This window comes from Synchiropus splendidus, chromosome 7, assembly GCF_027744825.2.
Source record: "Synchiropus splendidus isolate RoL2022-P1 chromosome 7, RoL_Sspl_1.0, whole genome shotgun sequence".
In the NCBI taxonomy this organism is placed as follows: Eukaryota; Metazoa; Chordata; class Actinopteri; order Syngnathiformes; family Callionymidae; genus Synchiropus; species Synchiropus splendidus.
The window spans coordinates 26,466,201-26,480,795 of NC_071340.1; the positions used below are offsets into that span (position 1 = coordinate 26,466,201).

General features: G+C 45.0%; 1 protein-coding gene across 4 annotated transcripts; it reads right to left on the reverse strand.

The window, feature by feature from the left end:
* Positions 1 to 3,349: 3,349 nt before the first annotated feature.
* Positions 3,350 to 14,030, reverse strand: traf2a (Tnf receptor-associated factor 2a). 4 transcript variants are annotated; one of them, XM_053871595.1, is made up of 11 exons: positions 13,638 to 14,030; positions 13,109 to 13,187; positions 11,473 to 11,571; positions 11,067 to 11,228; positions 9,363 to 9,437; positions 9,202 to 9,276; positions 6,237 to 6,323; positions 5,850 to 6,074; positions 5,567 to 5,744; positions 5,357 to 5,505; positions 3,350 to 5,227 (listed from the first exon to the last, which is right to left on the reverse strand). In XM_053871595.1, exons 1-11 carry the CDS (start codon positions 13,823 to 13,825, stop codon positions 5,009 to 5,011), a joined length of 1,536 nt encoding a protein of 511 aa, XP_053727570.1. In that variant the 5' UTR covers positions 13,826 to 14,030; the 3' UTR covers positions 3,350 to 5,008. The 4 variants fall into 4 exon arrangements, with proteins under 4 accessions (XP_053727570.1, XP_053727567.1, XP_053727568.1 ...); XM_053871592.1 differs by having other exon boundaries at positions 5,850 to 6,323; XM_053871593.1 differs by lacking the exon at positions 9,202 to 9,276 and having other exon boundaries at positions 5,850 to 6,323.
* Between the last annotated feature and the right edge of the window lie 565 nt (positions 14,031 to 14,595).

The window sequence follows — 14,595 nt, forward strand, 5'->3', positions numbered from 1 at the left end:
ACGAGACCCCCCTTCCTGGCAGACTCCAGTCACGAGCCTGAGCTCGGTTTGCCTGTAGTAACACACAAGGGTTTTTGAGCCAAGCAGACTTTCACCCCAGGCAGTAGTGAAGGGTGGATGAGGCTTCATGACACAGTATTGAAGGGTAGGTGAGGCTTCATGACTCAGTATTGAAGGGTGGGTGAGGCTTCATGACTCAGTAGTGAAGGGTGGATGAGGCTTCATGACTCAGTAGTGAAGGGTAGATGAGGCTTCATGACACAGTATTGAAGGGTAGGTGAGGCTTCATGACTCAGTATTGAAGGGTAGGTGAGGCTTCATGACAGTATTGAAGGGTAGGTGAGGCTTCATGACTCAGTAGTGAAGGGTAGATGAGGCTTCATGACACAGTATTGAAGGGTAGGTGAGGCTTCATGACACAGTATTGAAGGGTAGGTGAGGCTTCACGACACAGTGTCCTGATTTTCATAGGCCACCTGATGGCGCTGCCTGTTGTAAAATGTTTGGACTCGAACAACTGATTCAAATAAACCTCACATTGTTTCTAAGTGCCATCTAGTGGCCTCTGAACATTAGAACACTGTTTCATCAACCCTGCAGCACTGTGTCGTCGACCCATCACAACCAGACAGAGTCCAAGCAAACACTGCAGGGTTCCGCAGAACCACTTCAAATACAAATAGTAAGAGTTTAACCACAATGATGGAGGAATAAAAAAGGAAGCCTTCAACCCTCAAAACACCACCCCAACACTAGTGTTCATTTTTCACTTTAGTCTTTGCATTGTTCAATCTTTTCATATCATTTTTGTTAGCCGTATTTTAGACGACTAAAACTCACAACAATTTAGTCTAGTTTGAGTCAAACCAAAACTGGAAGTTTCAGTCACAACATTTTAGTCATTCCTTTCATTCGAGAAAGACCTTTTTTTTTACTTATTCCAGTTGACTAGTGTTCCACAGCTAAAATATTGACTGAGACTCAGGAAGAATAAGCAGTTTTTAGTGTTTGGATTGTTGACTTATGCATTTCTCAATGATACGCGTCATGTTTTATGTTTACTAGAAACTCCAGTGTAGCTCCGCAGTCGAAGTAAAAAGTGACTGCCTTGGCAAAGTTTTAATGTGATGGTGATTTGGGTTGGTTGGTTGGTTTGGAACCAGCGGTGGTCCGTGACTCACGGGTCCACATCAGTGCCACCACCAGAAGTGAAGCCTCTCGGCTGCGTCTGGCTGCTACTTTCTTGGACTGGAGTTAAACCTCAATAAATAAAGTCCTGTGCGATCAGATGCTCCTGGGAACTTGCTCCAACTTCTCAGCGTTGCCATGGCACCACCGCTGCTCTCTCTGCTCCATCAGGAATCATGAACGACATCATGGCAGAACAAGCTGTGAAGCCTGGAAATGAGCTCAGGCCCACAGAATGTAGGTTACACTGTTAAAGCGCCACATGAAAGAGGCTCCTCTGGGTTTAGTGGGACTCTGTGCTACTGGGATACTTTCCCATCGTTCATTAATGTTTCCGAATGATACGTCACGGACTGTTATGCTGACGTGAGACTCATGTTCCTGAATGGTCCTGAATCATCAACGTGCTTTTGGCCAGGAAGCCCAGCAGTTCAAAGTGAGAGCAGATGGGGGCGGTTTGTGCCGGGCGCTGCCTCGTAGGTGTTTCAGTCATGACCGTAATGATGGAACACACAGCAGGTAGAGCTTCTGAGGCCTCACGCTGCATTCTCTCAAGACCATCAACTCTTTCCATTGGGTCATAAAAACCCACCTGAAGGCAGAAGAAACCCGCTCGGGTTTCTTTAAATGAGCAGCAGTCTTCTCCAGAGAAGAGGAGATTTTTACAGAGTATCTTGACGTGGCTTCAGGACAGCACCATATCGACATATACACACACTTTAGGTTGCATAAAATGGGGTGTCACTTGACATGTCGTATTAGTGAGGGTTTTATTTGCTTTCAGTGGCTCAGTGGTTGGATGTAAATATGGAATCATGTCCCCACGTATGCGGTGGTGATGGGTAGATGAGGCGTCATGAAACAGTGTCCTCATGTTCAGAGGCCACTAGATGGCGCTCTTTGTTTAGAAATGATGTGAGATTTGTTCAAGTCCAAACATTTGAGAGGTCATCAGGGCCAGCAAGGCCTAACATAACATGACAATAAGAAGAAGAAGAAGAAGAAGAAGAATATTTGTGATAAAAATAAATGTCATTTTTAATGTATCACCAAAGTATATTATGTGTAGTATATATGATCAGATCAGGAGCTGGGAACAGCGAGGCCTTCTCGCTGGCCTCATGGTGAACGGGACTCTTCCACGTCCTGTGACTGGATTCTCATACAGTAATTTCCGGACTAACCGCCTCTGTTCTCGCTCTCTGAACCTTGTGGCTTAAACATATGCGTGTTTTTTTTTCTGGGCAAACGTTTAGTGGGGGTGGGGGGTTGAGTCATGTCAGTGGTCGACGGTGGACATTGATTCAAAATGTGACGGGCTGAGGTTCGCTAAGGTCACTAGGTGGCGCTCACAGGTTTTATTGAAAGAGTTTGCAAGGACAGAACATGGGGATCGGTGAGAGGTGGACGAGGTGGAGGACGTGACAGACATGTTATTAATGGGCATGTGATGGAGCAGATGACACCGGACCTGCAGTGGGAATAAATGGACGGGTGGATGAGTGAGAGAGGTGGAGCTGGAGGAGAGCTGGAGTCCAGTCACTGAACCAGAGAAGAAAGCTGTTTCAAACGACACGAGAGCGCCCTCTGCTGACGAGAGCTAAACAAGACCCTGTCAGACGGATGGGATGTTGAAGAGATAGATTTATATTTGGGAGGGGTCATATGTCCCCAGAGGGAAACCAAACCAAAAAGTGACCTGGGAGAGGTCCTGTGTTTAGGTTTGACCCTTGGTGGGACCTTCGATAAAAATCTTCCTCGACGGCAAAGTACTAACACCAGAGATCACTTTCGTGGTTTTTGTTTTCATGCTGACTACTAATATACTTATATATATATATATATATATATAAATAGCCATCTACCCACTAGCAAAAAGTACAGTGCAGAATAAGGCGGAGCTTCACCAGCTTCAAGCATGAAGGTGTCGGACTTGTTTCCAGTGAGGCTGGGACTCAAACAGGCTCTCAAAACTAAGTGTCGTGTAGGCTCTCATTGCAAATACTGAGAAGATTCTGTCCACAGTCACGAGCGTACAGTCACACACAGTTCATTTCAGGACAAAATAGAGGTCACATTAAGTGATGTGAAGATGAACTATTGGGGGTAAATGACGCAACACAATTCTTGGAGTAGAGGTAATAATAAATGACCTTTAATAAAACAGAAAGGCAACACAGACAGAGTTGAAACAAGACGTCATGTCCACAGTGTGATGGAGGAAGAGGTTGCTACGGATGAGAGCTCCCTGTCCGCACATTCATGAGGCTCTCACTGAGCTAGTCCGGTTCAGAGGAGGCAGCGGGGCGGACACCAACGCAGGTGCCGGAATGTGGCATGAGTCCCATTTCAAATGTGAAGCCCTTTTCCCTGCGGACATCAAGGAGCCAAGAGAAACGATGGGCAGGGCACATGTAGTAGCAGCTTGTTTGTTGATATGTCAAGTATCTCACGAGTCAGGTGCAACAGTTACAACGGGAAGCAAAATGAGACTTGAGAACAGTGATGAGAAGCCCACCGCCCGACTGCCGAGAGCCGGGCTAGTGAGGTGGGTCGTCTCCTTTCCTCCATTCTGTCCAGCGTTAAATGTCCAACACAGCCATGACAGCCTGCATCACATGAAGACACCGGCCCGAGGCATCCATTAAACTGCTCATGTTGAATCACAACAATTCACCACAGGAAAGCACATTCACAGCTGGCTTCCGAAGGAGTCAGAGGCACTTCATGTGTGAAGGAAAGAGACAAGTGCAGCCGAATCCACGTGGAAATAGAGCGGCGAGTCTCATGACGCCACATTTTTCATGGAGAAAAATGTGCCTTTCTATTGTTCACCACCAACGTCAGTGTCAGCGAAGGCTCAGGCCTGCCATCAGTTAAAACTAGCTAAACCCACTTTGTTATTTTCAAAGTAGCAGCCATTACATTTTTAAAAAGTTGAATGGGAAAATGTATCTACTCAGATCTTAATGTTCTAATGAGCTGTGGATCATTGCAGCACATCACTTTACTCCTTTTGGCTGTTTAAATGTAACATAAAGTGAAATAAATACGGATAAAACTGAAGTTTATCTTGTTCATTATTATTTCCCAAGACCAAAATGAGGAGTCGGTTGAGGTAGTGTTGGAGTCCACTGCCTGCCTGCACTTGGCCTGAGCTCCAGACTCTGCCTTTCAGAAGGACCACATTTGGACACGGGTTCATCATAGTGAATCCTCAGCAGAGGATAACCTGTAGCATAACTCAGCTAGATCTCAGCCCTGTGAGCTACTAAGCATGAGCAGTCAGTGTGCCCAAAGTATGGTAACGCCACTCATATTTCCACATGGACACAGCTTTCTCAGGCCGTAAAAAAACAACAAGACAGCAAATGAATGGTGTTGCACAAACACAGGTCCATGCACACTCTCACAACAACACTTGATAAGAATTCACTGAATTCAACGATGGGAATGATCAGCAGTGAGCGCGAGTCCGGAACTGAAGCTGAACTGAGACTTTTTCACCACCTTTGCTGAGTCCCGCCAGCAGCGACAGAGAGACCAAATCAGAGCACAGACCACACAAATGCTGCGATGCTGTGTAGGTTCCTCCACTTTTTAAAAGGAAAAAAAAACAAATAAAATAATGCAAATTCCTCAAGCTCCGACAAGTGACACTAGAACTTTTCTTCTTTCAGTTCCTCCTGTCTCAAACAAAAGGCAACACGTGGTTTGGTATCAACAGAACAGCTACAAACACAGCGAACTCTGGATGAAAGACACTTTTCACGAAGCAACACTGACATGGGGTCAAAGTTCAAAGCCAGTTCCTCACAAGTCAGAGGCCAGTGAGGTCAACGATGGCCTTGATAAAGATGGTGTCGTCACGAATGTAGGTGTTTTTGGAGTCCAGTTTGGGGAGGGGACAGAAGAGGGGGCAGCCGCTGGCAATGTTCATGTCACTGACCGGCCTCTGGAAGGAGGAGGAGGAGATGTCGGGCCGGAAGGCATCGATGATGTGCTCCCTGTTGTTCTGGTCCAGCAGCATCAGTGTGACCTTGCATCACACAAAAACAAGCACGTGTCATTACACTCAGCTCACAATACAGAGTTAACACGACTCTCACCGATGCGACACAGTTAACACGACTCTCACCGATGCGACTGAGTCTGACTAGAATGTTACCTTCTGATTGAAAGGCCACTTGAGAAGCGCATCACTGTGTCCCCTCATGACCACGAAGAACAGGGACAAGTGGGTCCCTCGACCCGTTCCGTCTCCGTTCAGGTAGATCCTCAAGCACATCTTGTAGCCGTACTTGCTGGTGTAAAAGGCTGAAAAGGTCCAGGGAATTATGAACCGTAAGCGACGACAGACAGGTTTTATCCAACTCACCAGGGGAGAACATGGCGGGGGCGCGGCCTGCCACGGCGTCCTGCCTCTTCTTGGTGAAATCAGAGATTTTCCAAACAAAGATGCCGTCGTACGTGGCTGCAGACATCTCCCGCAACTTGCCTTCCATCTCCACAATGGTCAGGTCCCTCAGACTCACCGTCCTCTCCAGCTGACGCACCTGCAGGAGCCGACCATCAACACGCAATCCCTAGTGTGGCTTCAGCTTCCTCCCCCAAGTCTCAAGCACGTTCTGTTGATCTAAAACCTCGGCATAGCTCCGTACCTTGTTGCTGAGAATCTCGATCTTGTCTTGGTCCAGTCGGTGCTGGCGGTTGTAGGCCTCCATGGTGGTGCAAGAGCGCTCCATCTCCCGGTTCAGGACGCACACAATGTTCTCAAAAGTATTGACCTTCAGTTCCAGGTCCTGGCAGCGCCGGCTCAGCTCCGCCACCTTGCTCTTCTCGCTCTGCAGCTGCAGCTCCAGGGCCGCACACACGGCGCTGGGCAGCTGGGTGAAGGAGGCGGTCAGCGTGGGAGCGCAGGCGCCCTGCAGTGGGCCTCCCCCCAGCTGGCTCATCTTCAGCTCCAGCTCTCTCATGGACTGGTGAAGCTCCTGCAGCTTATGGCTGGCCACTTCCAGACTCTGAGGCTGCAGACTCTCCAGACTCACCTTGATGCCCATGATGAAGTGCAGCAGCAGGTTCAGGTGCTCGTAGGAACACTGCCGCTCGTGGTCGTGGAGCTTCTCTTTCTCAACCTTGGTGTGAAGCAGAAACACAGGAGACAGCCATGGAGTGCAGAGGTCACTGAACAGTACGTATGCAGCGACCTACCAGGGTCCATCTGACTCACGCGCTTTAAACAGCAATGTTCCTCCACAGAATCAACACTAGTTTTCAAATATTTTTTTCAAGTTCAAACAGACTCATATCCGTTTCGGTGGACTAGTTATATACACTGGTTATTTAATCCAGTTTAAACAGAGCTCAGATGACGCTGGCTCTTATACCCACAGGGTCACCAAGCTATTTTTTTTGCTCTGTTTTGTACCACCATAAATAATAAGTGAATGATTCAACTTGCGTTTTCATACAAGGAAAACTGCAGCATCAATACTATCAAATAAACCAATAAATCCAAATGGTAATATTATCGAATCACGTATCAGGTTTAAATCCGCTCAGGATAAAAGCATATCGATCCAGTAACATTCAAGGATGCAGCACCTTTGTCACTGCATTGCTGGAAAATGTCCAACCTGGAGCAACTCTGGATTGTTTGTAAGAGGACAGACGCAGCTAGGATTTATCCATACGACAGTCAGTTGCTTCACAATGTAGACAGTTCAGCGAGTCGCTTCCAGCACTTGTGACTCTCAGCTAGATTGCTCCAGAAGCAAGGCATGTTCCCCAACATTTGGATGTAAAACTGAGGTCTATCAGCCCAGAACTGAATTGAGGCTTGTCGTCATCGGTCTGTAATCGTGACAAATGAACGAGAAACCAGCAACTGTGGCAACACTACAGGAGGACTTGGACAGGCTGTTTCCCCATGAGGATTGTTGCCTGGCATGTTCAGACCATCACTGACCCTCGGGTCAGAACCTGCCTGCCATGTCCAACAAGGCAGTGAGATACTGAGACAAATAAAGACAGGAAATGTTCTCTTAAAAAGTCTCCAGGTCCAGAGAGGCAGCCCTCGAGTATTACTTCCTGCTACCACAAACGAGACATTTGAATAAAATCATCAGAATTTTTTATGAACTTGTTTCCTTTGTATTTCATAATCTTTAAACAGGAACATCTGTTCTGCTCCCTGTTGCTGTCAGATCATCAAGACTGGCAGTTACCACAGCCAAACTAAGTGGTGGTGACACAGGATTTCTCATCCTCCTTGGTTGCGATGACCTGAAGATGAATTGTAAAAAGCCTTCCTTCATTGAAGGCGTCTAACTAACATCATATAAAGTTATTTTCTCCAGATAAATCGTCCTACGGGCCAATTAAGAACCGTATATAGCATAATTCCAACTCTGCTCAGCCAGGCGTCTGGTGCAGAAGATATATTTTGATACGTTAGTATACGTCTTTGACTTCCACTGTGAAAACAGATTAAAAGAAGAATATTTCACATTTGCAGTGCACATTTTAAAATCAAGCTTCACAATCTACCTCTTTGGGCTTCACATTTTCCAGAGAAATGTTTGACTCCTGCATGATGAAATTTGAAACATAGTTTTCAGCGTAAGAAAAGATTCGGCCCTAGAATGAACTCACTGCAGGTGAATTGAACCAAGTGTAACTATCAACACAGAGAAAATATACAAATATCAAAATGACACAACATCAATAACAGACATATTAGGGGCGTTTATTTACTGAATTGGATTCTCAAATGTGTGGTAAAAACTCATTGGGAAATGGTGAGCCAGAGCACAACAGAAAACAAATTGAAATGGTTATGATGGGTGACGACCGCTCGACGGAAATATTCACCAGAGATCATTTCTAATGTTTCATTTTTGCTCCCACCAGGATATCTGCGGTAGAAGCAGTGAGCAGCAGCTGAGGGAGAAATGTCTGCCACTGTTCAACAAAACCTTCATAGAGTACAGTGCCGCAACTGGACTCAATTTCTAAACCGATTTCCTCTTTGAGCTTGCTAGCCTTCTTTATCTTGTTGATGGCAGGTTGGCTAGGCACAACATTGTGTTCATGGGCTGCAAGATTATGGCCAAAAATCACAACTATTTTGATCAATATCACGATCATTGATGATGTTCAGGAACACACCTGATTTTCTTTCATAAAATAAACACATTACAGTGCAAAATCTTTATTATTGTTATTATTATTTAGCTGACATTTTGCTCTATCATTCAGCCAGTGAATTAGAAAAATAAAGACAGGAAAATGTTCTCTTAAAAAGTCTAGAAAAATCCAGGTCTCAAGATGAATTGAGGTCCTAAGATGAACAGTTTTTATATCACAATCATTGATGACGTTCAGGAACACACCTGATTTTCTTTCATAAAATAAACACATTACAGTGCAAAATCTTTATTATTGTTATTATTATTTCATTTAATTCTTAAATTTCTTTCTTATAATTATTTTATTTTTGCTCTATCATACAGCCAGTGAATTAGAAAAATAAAGACAGGAAAATGTTCTCTTAAAAAGTCTAGAAAAATCAAGGTCTCGAGATGAAGTGAGGTCTAAAGAACAGTTTTTATATCACGATCATTGATGATGATCAGGAAAACATCTGATTTTCAATCCCGTTTTCTTCCATAAAATGAATAAAATCTTTATTATTATGATTATTTCCCCGACATTTTGCTGGATCATTTAGCCAGTGACTTAGCTGAGCAGCAACAAAGGCGAATACTATGTAGCACAGGTGGGTTTGGTCCTCCCATTAGCCAAACTCCATGAACTGCGCAGCTCAAACGGACAGTGTGACGTTGAAACAGGTGAATATTTCTCATCTCCTGGTGGTGTGCAGCAATGAAGACTAATAACTGCTGAATTACAAGCTCTTCACCGATCGTCAGGAACGTTTTTACCGCTGATATAATCCAGCAGTTATTGAGCAAAGCACTCTCACAGCAAATGATAAAAATGTCTACTTACAGACGTATCGCAGCCAACAACATGAAATCTGCATGGAGCTTTAAATTTACTGCAGAACTTAATATGGTCCACATACTGCAAAACAAAACAAAAATGAACGAAGCTAATGATACTTTCCATCCCGGGCCTGGTGGGAGAGCAAGTGAGCCAGTGTGAAGTACCTTCTCTCTGGGGATCTTTTTCTTGGCACAGCCTTCGCAAATCATGGGATACTTGGGGCAAATTTCGTCGTGAGCCTGGAAGAACAGGAGCAGCAATGGAGCGGAGGATTGAAGTTTAGGAAACATCATGAAAATGTTTGGAAAACACCATCCTCTGGACTGCCGAACCCCCCCTGTGGATGTGTGTATTTTCTGAAGGCAAAACAGTAGCAGTTCACCTGCATTACATGGTAGTCATTTGTGCCATTACTACCTCCATTATAGCGTAGTAATTTGTGCGCTAAAGCAGTAATACAGAGCAGAAATTAAGCGGCACTGCCACCGTGTGGCTGAGCTGCGTACAACAACCATCAGAAATTAGAGGTCACGAAGGAATCTTGCCTTTGGTGAGAGATATTTTGAGAGGCGCCGATTATATTCTGGCATTTGGGTCGTTACCATGTGAAGGATGTACTGTAGTAATCCAAAAGCATTTCTCCATCACTTTGTTATGATGCCAAGAAATGTTTGAAGCCTCATGTTCAGCTCGCACCTCCCACCAAAACACTGGGGGGTGCAATAAAAAGCCATTTGGGTTTTTTTCGATCGATAAATATTGGTTTTTTTATTGTATCAGCTGAGACAAACATTTGGGCGCGATCAATGCTTCAGTTGAAAACAATGGAGAGAAATGACGGAGGGAAGGAAAGCACATGAGGTGAACTTGAAAACAAAATAAATATTGATATTGTCACACTTATCTTACCAAGCTGTATCTCTGCCATTAACAAAGCAAAACAAGGTTAAAAGGTTAAGGTTAAAATTTACACCTATTGCGTGATTAAGTGCCCCAAAATATACGTCAATTTATGTAAATTCCAAACTACAATGTTTGCCTGGTGGAGGTCTGCAGAAGAAGGGGCCTATGAGACGAGGTGAAGGTCTGAGGAGGAAGGGGTGTGAGAGGTGAGGTGAAGGTCTGAGGAGGAAGGGGTGTGAGAGGTGAGGTGGAGGTCTGAGGAGGAAGGGGTGTGAGAGGTGAGGTGGAGGTCTGAGGAGGAAGGGGTGTGAGAGGTGAGGTGGAGGTCTGAGGAGGAAGGGGTGTGAGAGGTGAGGTGGAGGTCTGAGGAGGAAGGGGTGTGAGAGGTGAGGTGGAGGTCTGAGGAGGAAGGGGTGTGAGAGGTGAGGTGGAGGTCTGAGGAGCAGTTTTGTCTATTGTGGCAGTTTTCTGCATAAATGAAAGACAAGACAAGAGTGGCGCTACATTTGACGTCATCGTCTCTTGTGTCACTCATCAAACAAAACACACACTCGACTAAAATAGAAGCTCTATTGGCCAATCTCTGGCTTGAGTTTTTCTCTCTTCTTGAAGCATGTGTGTTCACTGCCACCTTCTCCATTATCTTGTCCCACCGGATTTCTGTCCTCCACACCACAACTGCCCAACACTTCCTCAAACATGCTCCGATCACCATCCTCTCCTGCTGGGGAAAGCTCTCCATCACCTCATTTAGTCCAGACCATAACTGTGGAACCCTCTTCACCTCCGCAGTAGTCTCTACCACAATAACGCCTCCTTCGCTCCTCAGTTTACAGCATGATAAATGAGCTTCAGCCATCTTCCAAAGCGCTGAGCCTCATCCTCCAACTCTCCACCTCACACGGCCACTGTCTCTGCATTCACCGTGCCAACGTGCCCATCATAAGGAGCCATGCGAGCCTCACCTTGATGTTCTTCAGCAGGAAGGGCTCCTTGCAGTATTTGCAGTTGAGCGTCCGCTCTGGACATTCGCGCTCGTTGTGGCGCTCCTGCTCGTTCACCCTCATCAGCTCCTTACACGAAGGACACAGGATGATCATGTAGTCGCAGTGACCCTCGTGGCTCGCCTGCCGAACACAAGCAGCAACTTCACTTTGGCACTCGCATGCTGGCCTTGAATGGACTGTAAAGAATGGCTTTCTTTATTTCTAGAAAAGTCACCATTAATAGCAATATGAGACCAATCCCACCGAGAACCGAGTCTAGGTCACATGGGAAAGCAGCATTGTGGCTGAGATCGTGGGCCAAGGGAACCTGCCCAGTCTGGTCTTTGGGATGAACAGATCTGTATCAGAGCAACGGCCGAATCACCTCGAACTCTTTGATGGTCCCCGTCCATGTGCATCCTTCATTGGGACAGACGGCAGCCAGAGCCTCCACCTCTCTGCGAGCAGCATTGTCTGGGAAGGCCTGTAGGGGCAGAAGAGAGCAGTGTTAGCCATCCGGCCAGAAGCTTCCCTGGATATTGCCAATGTTGGAAGCACCGGTGATAAAATGGCTCCGAACATTTGAGAGATTTTGGTCCTTGCACATCAGTCAAACCCCACCCCAAAAGTATAATCCACCTTCCAGCTGCTTCAATTCTAATTTTTGAAACAGCCACACTGTATGGATCAACTGCTGTTTTCCATGATTTGTAGGTGGGTTAGTTAAGGGTTAAATGCAGGCTGTTTTTTGCTGTTTTGCTTTTTCAAATATATAACACCAGCGATTACACAAGAGACAACTTCCCTTTGTGATCTCTCCATCACAGAAAGGAGTCATGTCTGCAGGGGTCTAACACAGACGAATTGTTTATCACTTTGGTCACCTGCAATTTAGCTGTGAACCAGACATCACCAATACTTCATTGTGGTTCCATCCGAGATGAGAAGCGGCTAATAAGAAACTCCACTTCCTGCCGGTCACATTGGGCCACTGTGAAACGGACGAGTCAAAATATCCTGCGATATCAATCTCAACTATTTGACTCATCGCAAAATGAGAAAAGTAAACAGTCGGAAAACAACAACTAAAACTCTAGTATCTTCTTCATAATACACCATATAGTACTCCATATCCTTCAATCTGGGTCATTAAGAAGGCGATTTGAAATTGTTTTATTGCACAATGTTTCTCACACAGATCTCACTCTTTTTGAGAGAGAATCTAATTATTATTGGATAAATTATTGGCAATGTGGTACCTGCTGACCCAAAGCTAAGCATTACTAGGATACATCCTGCTAAATTTATGCTACTGAAATCTAAAATGAATTACTTCATGCTTGCCTGTTGGAGGTTTAAAGATGCATTGCTCAGTCACGGGTGAAAAAAATAAACTATTTGTGAAAAGAATCCCATCCTATTTAGCTCAGGGGAGAATCATAATAATTTTATTTTAAAACAATACATTAATTAATATTTAGATTTAGTTTATTTTAGAGATAGATTTCTGTAGGATAAAAAAGGTACATTTTACTGACTGATGGACACATCTGAAATTCATTATATTAGGGATGTTCATGTTATTTCATTATCTGTTTTATATTTTTATCTTTTAATTTAAGTTTTCTTTATGTTTTGCTCTGTTTTGTCCCAACTGAGTTTCATTATACACTTATTTGGTTTGCTCTAGACAAACTCTTCAAATGTAAAATGTCATGCATAGGAATAATATGTATCCCTCTGCATATATAGGTTTTTTTTCTTTTTCCTCCCCACACAGAGCTGTGCTTCTAGTGTCTCTTGCCACTTATGCCAATTTCACCTTATTGCTACAGTATATTACAAGGATGATTATTGTGCACAAAAAGGTGACGTGACAGCTGCTTTCAACAAAACATCAAGCAAAAGCAGTCAGACAACATTTAGAAAAATCCGTCGAGGATGAAAGTGAAATATGGCGACACACCTTTGCTATCTTCACCAGTGTTTGTCAGGTTTCCCATTAAAAAGTGAGTACTTACACCACCCTGCTGTAGAATGGAGGAGGGCTCCTCGTACAGATCCTCTTTGATGCAGGCATCACATTTCTGAGGACCAGAACTGAAGCAAAGAGGGGAAAGGTTTAATCATCAACGGTTGTCTGATGGTGAATTTTATCTGTGACTTATATTTAGAAAACAACCCTTTCACAGGTCATGCATTACATTTGTAAACAGGAAAGAGTAGTTTAAAACTATTGCTCATTCACCAAGAGCAACCCACAGTAAATTGGTGCAGCACTAAGGGGAGATAATAATGGAGATGTTGTCGCTTGTAAACATTGCATTTTGCTCAATAAATGCATGTTTGCGAACATGTGTCGCACAGAATTAGTGCGTGTCATGGATCGAGGCTGCAGGTCAGCGTGTCCACACCTGACCGTGGCCCATATTCAGGTGAGCCGGGTCCTTGTTTTGACTGCCACCCATCGCTCCTGGAGCGGCCACCTGTCAGGACCACCTTGGTGGGTGTGCGCGTGAGCGTCGCCGAGCTATGGCGGCTCCGACTCACCTGACTATTTTGTTGAAGCAGAACGAGCAGAAGCGGTGACCACACTGCGCTTGCAGGGGCCTCCTCAGGATCTTCAGACACGCGTTGCACAGGTGCTTGTCTTCGTGGCTGTTGGCCAGAATTTTCTTCGGGAAGCCAGGTTTGTTTCCTTCCAGGGAAGATGGTGGAGACGGCTCCGGCGCAGCCATTACTCCCCCGAACAACCTCGGGGTTCTCAGAGGGGCGTGTTCGAAACAGCGAACGCTGCTGTCTGCCCCTTCACACACGTCATTATGCCTATGCGTGACGCTACACGACTGTGTTTTGAATCAATAAACGCGGTGTTTAGAGGTAGAAAGAGCGTTGAACACCCCGATGCGTGATGCTACGAAGCCTGAATGTCTCAACCTCACCACGAGGGGGCGCAAGATCACCGGGAACTGTATTGTTGAGCAGCATCACCAGGAAGAAGGCTGCACACGATTGGCTGGCAAGGACGCGTCAAGAATACCAAACACGCGAACGCCGTTCTCGGAAATCGTGTTTCTCTTTTCAAAATAAATGTTTAAAGGTCATTCCTGTGCACCATTATTATAACCATTCCTAAGTCGATTTTCCGTGAACACCTGAACCTCCTTTTCCTTTTTTGGCTCAACCCCATGACTGGAATTTACATTTTATTGTCTGTATTTGTGTTGAACTCCAATTGGATCTGTCCTGAAACTGCCTCAGTAAAGCTGAGACATCTGAAAACCTATTAAATTTTTAATGCTGCCTGCAAACAACAGCCAATGACCAATGAGGTGCACATGTTGAGGAACACACTGACTCATGCAATGACAGTGTTGCAAATAGTCATCAGAAAGCGGAAAAAAACATGATGTAAATTGTCATAAACACTAGTCATTTAATAAATGAAAACCACACTGACAGTCGACTGGTTGACTATGTTAACGATAACCAGACGGCACAGACATGT